The 15,912-nt window shown below is 38.4% G+C and overlaps 1 protein-coding gene across 4 annotated transcripts; it reads left to right on the forward strand.

Annotated features, from left to right (window-relative positions):
* Positions 1 to 6,904: 6,904 nt before the first annotated feature.
* Positions 6,905 to 13,876, forward strand: LOC104247636 (uncharacterized). Of its 4 annotated transcripts, XM_070167499.1 has the most exons (6): positions 6,905 to 7,119; positions 8,099 to 8,156; positions 10,513 to 10,580; positions 11,477 to 11,552; positions 12,334 to 12,401; positions 13,614 to 13,876. In XM_070167499.1, the coding sequence occupies exons 1-6, from the start codon at positions 6,944 to 6,946 to the stop codon at positions 13,636 to 13,638; spliced, it is 471 nt and encodes a 156-aa protein (XP_070023600.1). In that variant the 5' UTR covers positions 6,905 to 6,943; the 3' UTR covers positions 13,639 to 13,876. The 4 variants fall into 4 exon arrangements, 2 of the variants coding, with proteins under 2 accessions (XP_070023600.1, XP_070023601.1); XR_011405123.1 differs by lacking the exon at positions 10,513 to 10,580; XM_070167500.1 differs by lacking the exon at positions 12,334 to 12,401.
* Positions 13,877 to 15,912: the final 2,036 nt, after the last annotated feature.

Here is a 15,912-nt window from a genome sequence, read left to right on the forward strand (position 1 = left end):
GTATTTTGAGATAATTTTGGGTTTTATAATTTAATCTTAGCATTTTTAGCTTTATTAATTAGGAAATTAAATAAATAGAAAAGAACAAAAAATAGAAGAAAATCGGATTGGGCCTTTTCTTCAAATTTAAACCACAAGCCCAAAAGAAACAAACCCATACCGGGTCAACCCGACCCGGTCCGCCCCATAACCCCAAAGATCCAACTCCCCCTCTTCATTTCATTTTCATTTTCCCAAAACAAAAAAAAAAACCCAAACCCTAAAAAAGCCACCAGCCCCCTGTTGCATCATCTTCTTCGCAGCACCCTCCCTTGCCCCCTCACCTCCATCTCCAGCTCCAAGCCACCACCCCCATGGCAGCTACTGCCTCTCCATCTACCCCAAGCGACCCCTCCAGCAACAACCAAGCAACTACCCCCATAGCTGCTGCTTCGCTCATCTTCGTCCAAACAACCCATCAAGCTCCCATGACTGCCCTCCTCACGTCCAGCTCCAACGACCAGCTCCCATGGTTGCTCTTTCTTCTTCTTCGTCGTCTCCCTCAGCTCACGTCCAGACGAACCCCATCGTCTTCATCTTCTTCGTCCAGTGAACTGCAGTCACCAAACGCTGCTGCTGCTCGACGACCCTAAAACCACCATCGTCGTCACGTCCAAACCACCATTGTTGATGCCCTCCCCCGTCCGCCATTAACGAGCAGCATGGTTGCTGCGTTGCTGCTCCTTCTTCTTCGTACCAGCTCATCCATGAACACCACCCAAGCCACCATTACTGCTGCCTTCGTCGAGCTCACCCCAAGTCGCCGGAAAAACCATCGAGGTGAGGGGGTCTGCGACAAGCAACGCTGCTGCTGTTACTGTTGCTTCTTCTTCGTCTTCTTTTTCTTCACCATGACTGCCTCGTCGAGGTCCAGTCTGAGTTCGTCAAGGTTAAAGAGAAGGTGGTTTTTCATTGAAGTCGAGATCCATTAGGTCGTTGGCAGTCTTGGTTCGAGTTCGTCGTTGTTCATTTCCGGTTAGTTGGTTTAAGTTTCATTTCTGTCCGTATTTTGTTTGATATTCTCAGATTTGAAATCAGTATATGTTTGATTCCTTTCTTGTTCGTTGTTTTTCATTTCTTAATTATTTCTTCGGTTTGTTTTCATTCATTTGTTTTTGTTTAGTTTTAATATAGAAGGGTGTTAGTTTAATCACTTGAATCATTCATCTTTGTTGTTTAATTTAGATTTAATTCGTGTTCACTTTTTGTTTGAAGTTCGTTTTTAATCCAATGATTTAATGTGAGTTTATGTTTTGGTTTTTAACTTTTTGATTTAGTTTGAATCCTTCATCTTGGTTGCAATATTGTTAGATTTAGTTGGAGGTTCAATTGAATTTGAGCTCAGTGATTTGAATATACTTGTTTGTTACTGTTGTTTGAATCTGAAAGTAGGTTTGTTGTTAAAAAATATTGTTCAGTCAAAATAATTCCAGTTGTTTCTTTGTTGTTCATCATTTAGTTTAAGTTTGTTCATAAACTTTGATTAGGAATTGGTTATAGCTGCTGTATTTTGTTTAGAATTGATTAGGCGAATTGGTTATAGCTGACGGGGTTAGAATGGTAAATTGCAGTATTTCCAGGAGTAAAATGGTAATTTCAGTAATTTCAGAGGGGTATTTTTGGAATCGAAAATCTGAACAATTATTTATTTTGAGTGCTCTGTCCACTAAGTATTAAATAATATTTAAATAATATTAAAATAATACGTAGTGGGGGACAAGACATAATGGTGGGGAGTTAATACATTGTTTAATATAGTGGGGGACAACACATAATGGAGTGAGAAATGTATTTGTTTAATATAGTGGGGGACAAAACATGTAGACATGGGGAACAAGGGAATTAAATAAGAAAAACATTAAGTAGTGGGGGCTAGGCATGCAATTATGAGAATATTTCGGGTTAGTGGTTCAAGACAAGAGTCTTGGTTATAAATAGAGTCATTTTTACACAGTGTAGAGGAAGATAGAGGAGAAAGTTGAGAGAGTTGACTGAATTTTGAGAAATCAGAATTTGAGAGCAAAAAGAGAAAAACAAGCTGAACTTTTACTTGAATAATTTCAGGATGCTTTTCCTTGAGTGTTATTCAAAAATCAGTAAACTACTGCGTTGTATCCATCTCTCTTCTGCTTTGACTGCGATTGCATTCTGGTATTGCTGGTTTTCAATCTGTTACTGGGTTATTCTACTGGTCGTTACTGGTTTTGCTATTGCTGAACCTGTTGTTGCTGTGTATTTACGCTACTGCTGCTTCTACTGATCTTCCTCTTCTTTTACTTCCAATACCAGGTACATGGCCGTAACCTTATCGATATTGTAAACTGAAATGTGAAAGCATGAATACACATGAAGAATGGAACTTTGAAGTTTTAATTTAGCTTTTTTTCCTTTGTCTCTTTTACTGATTGTGTTTAGGTTATCTCATGTATTATTATTCTGTAAATTTCGGTTGCTTTGCATAACTAGGCATCTTGTAGTGATGTATTAAATAATACTCTGTTTTAGTTTGGTTATTAGGTAGTATATGTTTAAGCATGCTCATTACTGTCAAACTGTTTAACAATTGGAGTAAGAGGAAAATAACATAAGTTGGTGTTTAGTGAATCGGCTCGGTAAAACTGGTTAGTTCACTAGCTTGAAGGTTTTAATATTGTCAACAGTAGGTTAATCATGAACATGTAGCTAAATTTAGTTAAAGCATGAATTTAAATTAATTTCGTGAATTAGGCATTATGGCATGATTTGAGTTCAAACAAGACGAGTTAACGTTTGAATTTAATAAACTTTCGAATATGCATTAGTAATTAAGATTGATTCTAGTTTCAAATAGTCGTAAATAATTAATTCCAACGGTTCAAGTCATCTAACAATGTGAGTTTAATCTAGTTATATGATAATTAGTTTCTTTTGAACATATTATTTGTCGATTCCGTAGTTTATTTATAATTTCAATTTTAGTAATATTCCTTTCCGTTAACATTTGTCTTAATCTAGCATTTAATATGTTACGCCCTTTTTTTAAGCATGTAACTAATTAGGATTTTTCTCTTTTTTTAGAAACGAATTTAATAGAAATGTAGTCACTTTAGGATATCCTTAAAATAAATGTGGCGAGCCTCGCCAAACAAAGACGCACAAACTGCGGGGCCCTCAATAGATGTTAATAATTACTTATATTTCGGGAGTGGTCATTTAGCGAACATCACGGCTTTCCCCAAAGATAATAACGCGTTAGACTCTTTAGACGCGATTTTGATTAAATTACATGCTTAAATTCGGGTGCGCATTTATGTGACCCAAATCCAAATCTCAACGGAGTCGGAACGTATTAACAACCACGGGTGCATTGATTGTGACGTGGTTCGAGATGCATTTTCACGACGTTGCAATTCTATTAAAAAATAATAAAAAAAGCGGTTTAAACTTAATAAAAGCACACAAGTCATAACATGTATAAAAATCAGATATTTAGCCATTACAACAATTTAAGCGACCGTGCTAGAACCACGGGATTCGGGGGTGCCTAACACCTTCTCTCGGGTCAACAGAATTCCTTACTTAGAATTTCTGGTTCGCAGACTTCATTTGGAAAGTCGAATATTTTCCTCGAATTGGGATTCAAGATAAACCGGTGACTTGGGACACTAAAAGCCAAACCTTTCCCAAGTGGCGACTCTGAATTAAATAAATAATCACATTTCGAATATTGTCACTTAAATTGGAAAAATTTCCTCACGCATTTATCCTTCGGGGTAGGCGCGCAAAAAGGAGGTGTGACACTACTTTCACCAATTTTAGCTTTACCCTTACAACTAATATTTTTCAAAGAAAATGCCATATTAATTATAATTATACTAAATAAAACTAACAAAACTATAATATTAAAACTTAAGAGTTGGAACGCGTTTACCGAATTGCCGAACAACTTCTTGAAAATTGAAAATCGTTGAAGACTTGAATACTTCAATTCACCAACTTCACAATTTTTCACGAAATTTCAACAATAAAATAAGCAATTATAGTAGAGAGATTGAGAGAGATTGATGAATTGGTGAGTAAAAATGAAAGAATGAGGTGGTATTTATAGTTGAGAATTAGGAAAAAGTGTAATTATATAAAGTTTGGGAGCCAAATGACTATTTTCTAAACAACCAAACGGTCAAAATTGCAGCCCAAACGGCTACGTTTTAAATTTTGACCGTTGGAATTTTTATTTTTTTTTAATAAAAACTAGTCGTTAGGCCCCGCCCAGGCCCGCCAGCCGGTCCCGGGCTTAGCGGTCCCGGGCTCGTGTGCTTTCTAGGAAGACCGGCCCGCCACGGGCTTTAAATACCCGTTAAGACCGGCCCACGAGAACCGACCCACCAGGCCCGTTAGGACCGCGGGCCCAGTCCGGTCCGGTTCAGGCCCGACCCACAGTACACCATTAAACTCAATTACTCTTTGAAAGTGAGGTAGTTTAGCACTTAATGGGCTCATATATATATATATAAAGCTGGGTCTAAGAGAGGCTTATGTGGCACCTCTCTCAGCCCAGCATTGACATTTATCTTTATTGTCATTTTTTTGACATTTTTCCTTTTAAAACTGATGAAAAAAAAGTTTTCCAATAAAGAAAACTCAACAGTCGCTTATTTTCCCTATAAAAGAAACGATCGCTTCTTTTAATGCTCTTAAACAGCTCCTCTCTTAATTCTTATCGCAAATCTTCTCTTCCCTTATAGGGTCTTCTTCTTCTCCTCTTCTTCCTCCCCTTGCCCAAGGTAAAATTCTTTCTTTGCTCTTCAGTATTTTAATTTTTCCCTTCAGTTTCTGTTTCTCTTTTTTCTACTACTGCTAGAGGTAAATCACTTCTCTTTGATTTTGTGATTTGATTATCTCTTCCTTATTTTTGAGATTTTTTTGGTTGGTATTCCTTGTATCACTGTATCCAATATTCTAGGATTTTGTTTATGTTCCCTTCTGATTGTTCTTTGCGATAAACTTTTATTTCTTAAATAGTTTTACTATATATCTTTTTCTTTAAACTGTATGGGGTGAAATATGACTAAGTTCTTTTTTAAAAATTTTTGTAGCTTCTAAGAGTTCTCGACTATATATCTAATCTTCTAATCCTTATTATGGCTATGTCATGATTGGCTTTGGAGATATTCTCTTTCCAGGTTTGCGATTTTATCTGAATTCAATAAAAGAGTGACCTTTGGTTGGTGCAATTACTGTTTCATATCTCTGTGTATATGATTTTTTTTTTTACATTCTTTAAGTAAGAACATAATTGCAAAGTATTAAATTTGAGTCTCTTATAATAGAAATAAATATACTTATATACATATATTTAATGCACAAAAGGAAAAATCATTTTATAATATCTGTCAAAGATATATCCACATAAACAAATCATTTTTTCTTAAATTTGTTTTATTGATTCAAGAATTGAGCAAGAGCTCTAGAGATTTCAGTTTACCTTTGTAAAATTTAATGAATTACATGGATGTAGACAACTTCGATGAAATTATTATAGGTAAAAGGTCACATGTTTAATATAAAGAATAATATGAATATAAAGCTTGAAATAATTTCCACTAGCTTTTACTTGAATTCAAGAAGCACCTAAGACCTGTCAAATTGAAGCTTGAAAATATAATGTATTAGTTCTTTTTCTTTATTTGACTCAAAAAATGCTAGGAAATCGTATAACTTGTCAGATGAATTAAGCTTCTATTTAAAGTTTATTATCTTTTGTCTATGTAATTAATGATTCCTTTTGTTATAAGGGAGAGATAATTTGTAGTACATGAAAATAGTTTTTGACATAAAGATTGAAATAGGGCACCTATCATATAACACTAAAAAAATTCTTTCATGATACATCTTAATCTTGGTTATTTAGTTACTAAAAGCCATGCTAACTTTAGTAATCAAAGACTGGGCAGAATTATATTGTTGAATTGATGAGAGAATTGCTTTATGTTGTGCGAATGGCATTCCTTCTGCACCTACAAAAATTTCAATAATGCAGGTTCTTTTTTTTTTTCTTGTGAGCGTTTGTTTGATATTGTCACTACTAAAAATCAGGTGATTTCCGACCGAAATTTTCGACCGTTTTTAATTGGACGGAAAAACAATGATCGCAAACGTAGACCGACCACAATTGGTTGCAAATTTCCGATCGAAATCGGTCGGAAAATATTGGTCGAAAATTTCCGACCGCAATCGGTCGATAAAATCCAATGCACTGACTGTCAGTCAAACTTTATTTTTTGACCCAAATCGGTCGGAAATTATTAAATATTTTTTTTTTAATTTTTAAATTTCCAACCAAAATCGATCAGAAAATATTATTATTTATTTATTTTTAATTTTAGTTTTCCGACCGAATTCGGTCAAACTCTTAAAAAATAATAATATTATTTAATTAAATAATTATTTGTAAATTGTTGATTTATTTAAAAAATAAATATAAATTTATAATTTTCGACCGAATTCGATCGGAAATTTCAATAATCTGGGGAATTTATTTGAAATTTCCGACCGAATTTGTTCGGAAATTATGAATTTCTGGGCAAAACAAATTAATTTCCGACCGAATTCGATCGGAAATCTGGGTAAAAACTGGGCAGAAAATGGCCGCTTTTAAGCTACACTACCTACCAATTTAAACCAATATACATCTTATAATGGCAGCTTACATTGCTACCATTCAACCATGAAAACTCAACAAAATAACAACTAATAACCACCACCAATAACAATTAACCAACAAATAATAACCACAACCACAATAACTAATAACCACAACAACAACAACTACTAAAGTGTTCAATAACAATATAATCATCATTCAAATAACCAACAACAAAATATTGACAAGTTCGCATTTTTGTTTAACAATACACAACATTCAATGAGTTTCTTATGTAGCATCATCTTCATCTTCGGTCCTAGGACCTTCATCGCAGGCAGGTGGGGGAAGGAGGAGGAGACCGGGGAATGGGGAAAGCACCACAAGCAAGAAGATTGGCAAGCTGACCTTGAAGGAGATCAAATTGTTTGTCCCTCCTTTCTAGCTCACCTTGAAGGGTATCAAAATTCTTCTTTTCTCTAGCCTTGGTCTCTTCAAGCTCTACTGTCAGTTTTGCGATCTTCTTTTCCATAGACGATATAGCTGAACTATCAATCGCCTCTCCTTGAGCGGAAGTCCCTATACCTTGCAATCCAGCCATGTAGCACCGAAACGATTTATCTAAAAGGCCGTATGTTATCCCCTTTTTAGGACCACCGACAATACTCAACCATATCCCCTTCTCTTCTTCGTCTGAAATGGGCGGTCGCTCGCCTTGCTCATTCAGTGGCAATCTCTGAGTATACCCCTCCAAATTGATCTTGTAGCGACTTTTTATTTAGAAGATAAAAAAATACTAACTATATAATATTAGAAATATTTATAGTAGTTATGAAACGTACATGTGTAGTCTCTGCTCGATCCTAGACCCATCTAGTTGGATCTGTCGGTGCCTTTTTCTTCCGGATGTGAGTCCCATGAAGAACTCATCATGACTCATCTTCCTCCCCAATTTTTTTCCTACAAATATAATAAACGTGTTAATGAAAGCTGTAGCTATACTCGCATTTTATTGTAAAAGCAGAGTGCAACTTAAGAGATAGGAATTTTAAGTAACTAGATCCTTGAGAGAAACATAGAATAAAAAATACAACATGAAGCTGGGATTATATGGAGTCCACTTGAGCTTCACTGAAAAAAACTTTGGTTTTTGATAGCCTAGAGCTGGTTAGTCTATATAATGTTTGGCCATACAACTCCAAGGTTGTGTTCTAGTTCCAATATTCTCTAATTAGTTTGTGTTGTATGTTAACCATTACTATGTTCTTTTCCCTTCTAAAATTGTGGTCTTCATAATTTTCTTCAAGATTTTAGATTTTTGTTGTAACAACCCGATCGGTCGTTTTGAACTTTTGCACTTTGATTGCCAATTTTCGGGCATGACTTGCCTCATGTGATGTATTATTACTTATGTAAATCATTGGTTTTGGTTTTCAGGGTAATCAGAATGAATTTGGAAGAAAACAGTTCTCAGTTGAATCTTGAAATTCGAAAGGTTTGACCAAGATTTGGCTTGTTTGTATATGATCTCGGATCGGAATTTTTATGGTTGGGTTAGCTCCGTTAGGTGATTTGGGACTTAGGAGCGTGATCAGAATGCATTTTGTAGGTCCGTGGAAGGTTTAGGCTTGAATTGGCGAAATTGAGATTTCAGCGTTTTCCGATTGATAGGCGACATTTTGATATTAGGATAGGAATGAAATTCCGAGAGTTGCAATAGCTTCGTTGTGTCATTTGGGATGTGTGTGTAAAATTTCAGATCGTTCGTACGAGATTTGATAGACTTTTTGATGGAAAGCATAATTTAAGAGTTCTTGAAATTTTTAGGCTTGAATCCTATGTTAAATTGGTGATTTGATGTTGTTGTGAACGTTCCAAAGTTCTGAACAAGTTTGAACGATGTCATGGGATGTGTTGGTATAATTAGTTTGAAGTTCCGGGGGTTCCGGGATGTTTTAGGCCGGAAATCATAGTTGTAGCAGGTTCAGAAGGGTTGCAGGCCTTGAAACCCACCAGCGCGGTCCGCACAAAAAGAATTGCGTCCGCGGTAGGTGCTGTGCGGACTGCACAAAATGTAGTGCGGCTGCGGTGGGCAACATTTCACTGGTTCTACTTCGGAAGCTCATATCTTTTGATCTATAAGGAATTTTGAGATAATTCAAAAATGAAAGTTGTAGTCCTTTGTGTCTTGTTTCCAGAAAGGTAAAGATATTGCAATTTGGGCATTTGTAGCGAAAGTTATGGCCAAATACTAAAGCCTATCACTGCAGATGAAAATCTGTGCGGCCGCAGTCGTTTTTGTGCGGACTACGCTGGTTTTGTGCGGACCGCGGTCATTTTTATGTGGTCCGCAGATGTGACGATCTGGCCAATCGTCTCATGAGTTACCGCTCCGTTTTCCCCATTTTAGCTTCTTTATGCTTCGTTATTCGTGTTTTTGTGGTGTTAGGTTGGTTGAATCGAGTCGGGAATGAGTTTGGTGAAGTTTGAGACACTTAGCCTCTTTTAAGAAGGCTTAAGTTGGAAAAGTCAACCGGATGTTGACTTATGTGTTAGAAGGCTTGGAAGTGAGTTCCGATGATTCGGTTAGCTTCGGGAGGTGATTTGTGACTTAGGAGCACGATCTGAATGAGTTTTGGAGTTGTAGAGAAGATTTAGGCTTAAATTGGCGAAGTGATATTTTGGCGGTTCCGGTTGATAGGCAAGACTTTGATATAGGGGTCGGAATGGAATTTCAAGAGTGACAGTAGCTTCGTTGTGTCATTTGGGACGTGTGTGCAAAATTTTAGGTCATTCGGACGAGATTTGATAGACTTTTTGATCGAATGCATAATTTAAGAGTTCTTGGAGTTCTTACGCTTGAATCCTATGTTAAATTGGTGATTTATGTTGTTGTGAGCGTTCCGAGGTTTTGAACAAGTTTGAACAATGTCATGAGATGTGTTGGTATAATTGGTTTGAAGTTTCGGGAGTTCCGGGATGTTTTAGGTCGAAAATCATAGCTGTAGCAGGTCCAGAAGGGTTGCAGGCCTCAGAACCCACTCGCGCGGTCCGCACAAAAAGAAGTGTGGCTGCGGTATGTGCTGTGCGGACCACACAAAATGAAGTGAGGCTGTGGTAGGTGTTGTGCGGACCGCACAAAATGCTGTGCGGCCGCGGTGGGGAAACATTTCACTGGTCCTACTTCGGAAGATCATATCTTTTGATCCACAAAACATTTTGAGATGATTCAAAAACAAAGGTTGTAGCCCTTCGAGTCTAGTTTCTAGAAAGGTAAAGATACAGAAATTTGGACATCTGTAGAGAAAGGCATGGCCAAAATACTAAAGCCTGTCACTGCAGAGGAAAGCTGGTGCGGCCGCGGTCGTTTTTGTGCAGACCGCAGTCGATTTTGTGCGGTCAGCGGAGATGAAAATCTGTGGGGTACTCTCTATAAATATGAGGTTTTGGGTTTTTATTTGATATTTTGACCTAGAGAGCTCGAACTTTGGTGATATTTCGAAGGTTTTTCAAGAAATTAATCGGGGTAAGTGATTCTAACTCATATTTGGCTAGAGTACATGAATCTATCATTGAATTCATCGTTTAATTCGTGATTTGGGATGGAATTTGGGAAAAAAATTGTGAAACCTTTCAAATATAAAATGATGATTTGAAGGATCAAATGGTATCGGAATTGGATAATTTTGGTATGGTTAGACTCGTGAGGGTACGAGGATTCTGAAAATGTAAATTTTACCCGATTCCGAGACATGGGCCTGGGGCTCGGGTTTTTTGATATTTTTCGAATGTTTTCGCTTGGGCTTTGTTCCCTTAGCATATTGTGACGTATTCGTTCTAATTTTGGATAGATTCGACACGCGTGGAGGCCGATTCGAGGGGCAAAGGCTTCGCGAGTTAGAGATTTAGCCGGTTCGAGGTGAGTAATAATTTTAAATGATGCTCTGAGGATTTGAAACCCCGGATTGCACATCGTAGTGCTATATTGAGGTGAGGCACACGCTTGATGACGAGCGTGGGGTCGTGTACTATTGAGGATTGTGACTTGGTCCAGCCCGATAGATGATTTTACCGCGCATTTGACTGAAACTTATATGTTATCATAATGATTTGGGCTGATTGCCATATTTGGGCTTCGTGCCAGCTATCTGAACCCTTCAGGGATTTTTATTACTATTTTCTCACTGTTTTGACTTACTAATTGAACTCAGTCATGTTATTTTCCACTGTTTTACTACTCAGCCATTTTTACTCCGTTTTTGAGACTTAAAAGATATTGTAAATGATTTTTGGGGCTGAGAAATACTATTTTACTAATGCTCGAGGGGTTTGTGAGTATTTTTGACTGAGTAAGGTCGAGGGCTTAGTTGTGAGGAAACACTGATACTGATTTGAGGCCGAGGGCCTGAGATATGTACGCCACTAAGTGGCTTGATTGATATGAGGCAGAGGGCCTAGATTTGATGCCACGAGATGGCTTGATATTGCGCTTGGGCCGTAAGGGGCCCCTCCCGGAGTCTGCACACTGAGTGATGGTACCCATTGTGATGTGAGATTGAGCCCGAGGGGCAAAAAATGTTGATACTGTGCCCGAGGGGCAAACTTCTATGTGTTTACTTTATCTTAACTGTCTGTCAATTACCTGTTTATTTGTTGTAGAAGTACTTTATTTTGTTTTTTATAGGTTTACTGCTTACAAATTACTTATTTGACTGCTTCATTATAGAATACCTTGTGTATACGTGATTTCTTACTTTCAGTCATTATTTATATTTATTACTCACTAGGTCGGAGTACTCACATTGCTCCCTGCAGCTTGCATGCAGATCCAGGTGCCTCAGAGGCCGAGTGCGAGCTTTTCAGTCGTTCAGCAATTGCCGGGGATTTCGAGGTAGCTGCATGGCGTTCGCAGTCCTGATTTCTCCCTTCTATCTTATTACTTTTCCGCATTCCTAGACTATCTATGTAGTAGGTTGTTCAGACTTGTATTAGAGGCTCTAGACTTGCGACACCAGATCAGTGTGGGCCGTGTAGTTGCTATGTCTTGTTGACTTCCGCGTATCTATCTTGCTATTTTAAAACACTTATTATGATAATTGGTAATTAAACCGTGTTAGCAAATGATTTATTTAAAACTGAAAATGGGTTGTGGTTCATGATTGGTACGGCTTGCCTAGTAATGTGATAGGCGCCATCACGACCGGTATTTGGGGTCGTGACAGCAGAGGTGGAAATCTGTGGGTACTCTATAAATACGAGGTTTTGAGTTTTATTTAATATTTTGACCTAGAGAGCTCGGATTTTGGCGATATTTTGAAGGTTTTTTAAGAAATTCATCGGGTAAGTGATTGTAACTCAGATTTGGCTAAAGTACATGAGTCTATCATTGAATTCATCATTTAATTCGTGATTTGGGAAGAAAATTTGTGGAATCTTCCAAAAATATAAAATGATGATTTGAAGGACCAAATGATACCAGAATTGGATAATTTTGGTATGGTTAGACTCGTGAGGGTATGAGGATTTTGAAAATACAAATTTTACTCGATTTCGAGACGTGGGCCTGGGGCTCAGGTTTTGGTAATTTCGGGAATTGTGTCATATTTTGATTGTTTTTGCTTGGGCTTTGTTCCCTTAGCATATTTTGACGCCCACGTTCTGATGTTGGATAGATTCGACGCACATGGAGGACGATTCGAGGTGCAAAGGTGTCGCGAGCTAGAGATTTAGCCGGTTCAAGGTAAGTAATGATTGTAAATGATGCTCTGAGGGTTCGAAACCCTGGATTGCACATCGTAATGTTATATTGAGGTGAGGCACACACTTGATGATGAGTGTGGGGTCGTGTACTATTGGGGATTATGACTTGGTCTGTCTCGATTTATGATTTTACCGCGTATTTGATTTAAAACTATTTGCTACCATTATTATTTGGGCTGAATGTCATATTTGGGCCTAGTTCCAGCTATTTGAACCCATCGGGGATTTTTTTGTTGATATTTCCTCACTGTTTTGATTTTATACTTGAACTCAGTCATGTTACTTTCCACTATTTTCAAAACTCAGCCAAGTTTATTTTGCTTTAACACTTGAAATGATATTTCAAATAACATTTTGGGCTGAGCATCATGTTTTACTGTTACCCGAGTGGGTAAGGTGATTTTTGACTGAGTAAGGTCGAGGGCCTATATTGTGAGAATACTTTTGGGTCGGGCTGCACGCCGCAACAGTGAGATACTGATTTGATTATGAGGCCGAGGGCCTAAGATATGTACGCCACGAGGTGGCTTGTTGATATTGATATGAGGCCGAGAGCCTGTTTATGATGCCACGAGATGACTTGATATTGCGCTTGGGCCGTAAGGGGCCCCTCCCGGAGTCTGTACACCCCCAGTGAGCGCGGGTACCCATTGTGATGTGAGATATAGCCCGAAGGGCTGATATTGTTCTATGTGATAGCCCGATGGGCTGGTATTGTTCTATGTGATCGCCCGAGAGGCTGGTATTGTTCTTTGTGATTGCTCGAGGGGCTGGTATCATTCTATGTGATTGCCCGAGGGGCTGATATTGTTCTGAGATATTGCCCGAGGGGCAGAGTTGTTGACATTGTGCCCGAGGGGCGAACCTTTATGTGTTTGTCTTTCTTATTTACTTGTCATTTACCTGTTAAACTATGGTATTTGTGCTCAAGGGGCGGATTTTTGTGCTTATCTGCACTACCTATTTTGCATTCATTTGCGTAACTGTTGAAAAAGTCGTTTTCAAAGAAGTTTAAACTGAGCTAAGATGTTTAAATGATTTTTACAGTTTCACCGCTTTCTTACTGGTTTTGAATTGCTTCTATACAACATCTTGATATGCTTTACGCGATTTCTTACCATTCAGACTTTAGTTAATGATTATTACTCGCTGAGCTGGAGTACTCACTTTACTCCCTACACCTTGTGTGCAGATTCAGGTATTTATACACCCGGTAGCGGAATTTGGCTGATCAGAGGCAGCGTCATCGGAGTTTAGCAAGGTAGCTGCTAGCGTTCGCAGCACTGCTTCTCTCTCTCTCTCTCTTCATTCATTAGTCTGTATTTGTACACTCAGACTTTCAGTTGTATTTATACCCTAGTAGATGCTCGTGACTTGTGACACTCCGGTTAGGGCTGTGTTGGGTTGTACTTCCGCACTTTATTATTATTCACTACTTAGTATTGCTATATCATGTTTCAGACCGCTTTTGTGTTATTTAACTGTTTAAAAAGTGAATTGGGTTTAATTGGCTGACCTTGTCTTCACGAGAGGCGCCATCACGACTGGGTCCGGGTTTGGGTCGTGACATTTGTGCTGCTGAATACAGATTCCTATCAACATGAATTTGCTCATTTAAAATAAACAACATATTAAAATATGATTCTTCAACAAATTTGGAACCAAGGTTTCTCAAATTGAAAGAGAGATTTTTCATGAACATCAGCGCTTATAAACATGAAAAATACATCAAATAGAAATCTAATAATAGATAAAGCAACATCTTAAACCTAATTAAAACAAATTTCATGTTTTTAGTGTACTGTCAAGAAACCAACACTTCGTAAATTAAGTGTCACGACCCAATTCCCCGAATCCGGTCGTGATGGCGCCTCTCGTGAAGACAAGGCCAGCCAGACCAAAACAGACCATCTTTTTTAAACAGTTAAATACCATAAGTAGTCCTAAAACATGATATAATAACCGTAATTTGCGGAATTAACGATAACAACAGTAGAAATCATCCCGACATGGCCCAAACCGGGGTGTCACAAGTCATGAGCGACTAGGAAATCCGGATACAAGTCTACTGAACACTAAATCCGACACAAATAAAAACATGAAAATGATAAGATAAGGGAGGCACGGGGCTGCGAACGCCAACAACTACCTCGTAGTCTTCGAATCACTGCCTGGACTAGGAGAATCAACACTCAAGAGCGGACTCTGCGATGCCTGAATCTGCACACATGGTGCAGGGAGTAATTTAAGCACTCCGATTCAGTGAGTAACAATTATATATAATGGCTGAAAGTCTGAAAACACATAAAGGCACAAAGCAATTCTATATCAAGCAGTAAAATAACTTAAAGCAGTAAATCAGTGAAGAAATCAAATGATATCCCTTTTTAAAACAAGTAAAATAGGTAAATACAAGTAGAAATCTTCCCCTCGGGCACAATATCAATCGCTCAGAATAGTATCAGCCCCTCGGGCTCACTCTCAGTACAGTATCAGCCCCTTGGGCTCAGAATCAATCACTCAGAACAGTATCAGCCCCTCGGTCTCACTCTCAGATCATAATGGGTACCCGCACTCACTGTGGGTGTGCAGGCTCCGGAGGGGCCCCTTATGGCCCAAGAGCTATATCAAGCCACATCGTGGCATCATTACTCGGCATCAGCCTCACATCACTCGACACTCGGCCTCACATCACTCAAGCCACCTCGTGGCACATAAAGTATTACAGGCCCTCAGCCTCATATCACTCAGCATATCCTCACATATGGCCCTCGGCCTCACTCAGTACAAAAATCATCACAAGCCCCTTGGGCATTAGTAAAACAGTAGTTCTTAGCCCAAAACATGATGTAGAAATATCATTTAAGTTTCAAATCTGAGTAAAAGTGGCTGAGTGTGTAAAACAATAGATATCAACACGACTGAGTTCAAATAATAAGTCAAGCAGTGAGGAAACAGTGATAAAAATCCCCGAAGGGTCCAAATAGTTAGCACGAAGCCCAAATATGGCAATCAGCCTAAATCATGATGATAACAAATAAATTCCAGTCAAATACGCGGTAAAATCATCAATCGGGACGGACCAAGTCACAATACCATGTAGTAAAAGACCCCACGCTCATCATCCAGTGCGTGTCTCACCTCAATATGGCACTACAATGTGCAATCCGGGGTTCCAAACCCTCAGGACATCATTTGCAATCATTACTCACTTCGAACCGGCTAATTCTCTAGCTCGCGACGCCTTTACCCTTAGAATTGGCCTCCACGCGCGTTGAATCTATCCAAAATCAGAACGAATACGTCACAATATGCTAAGGGAACAAAGCCCAAGAAAAAACATTCAAAAATATCAAAAATCCCGAAATTAGCAAAACCCGAGCCCCGGGCCCAGATCTTGGATCGGGTTAAATTTACATTTTCAGAATCCTTATACCATTACGAGTCTAACCATACCAAAATTATCCAATTCCGATAATATTTGGTCCTTC

Source organism: Nicotiana sylvestris, chromosome 2 (genome assembly GCF_000393655.2).
Source record: "Nicotiana sylvestris chromosome 2, ASM39365v2, whole genome shotgun sequence".
NCBI lineage: Eukaryota > Viridiplantae > Streptophyta > Magnoliopsida > Solanales > Solanaceae > Nicotiana > Nicotiana sylvestris.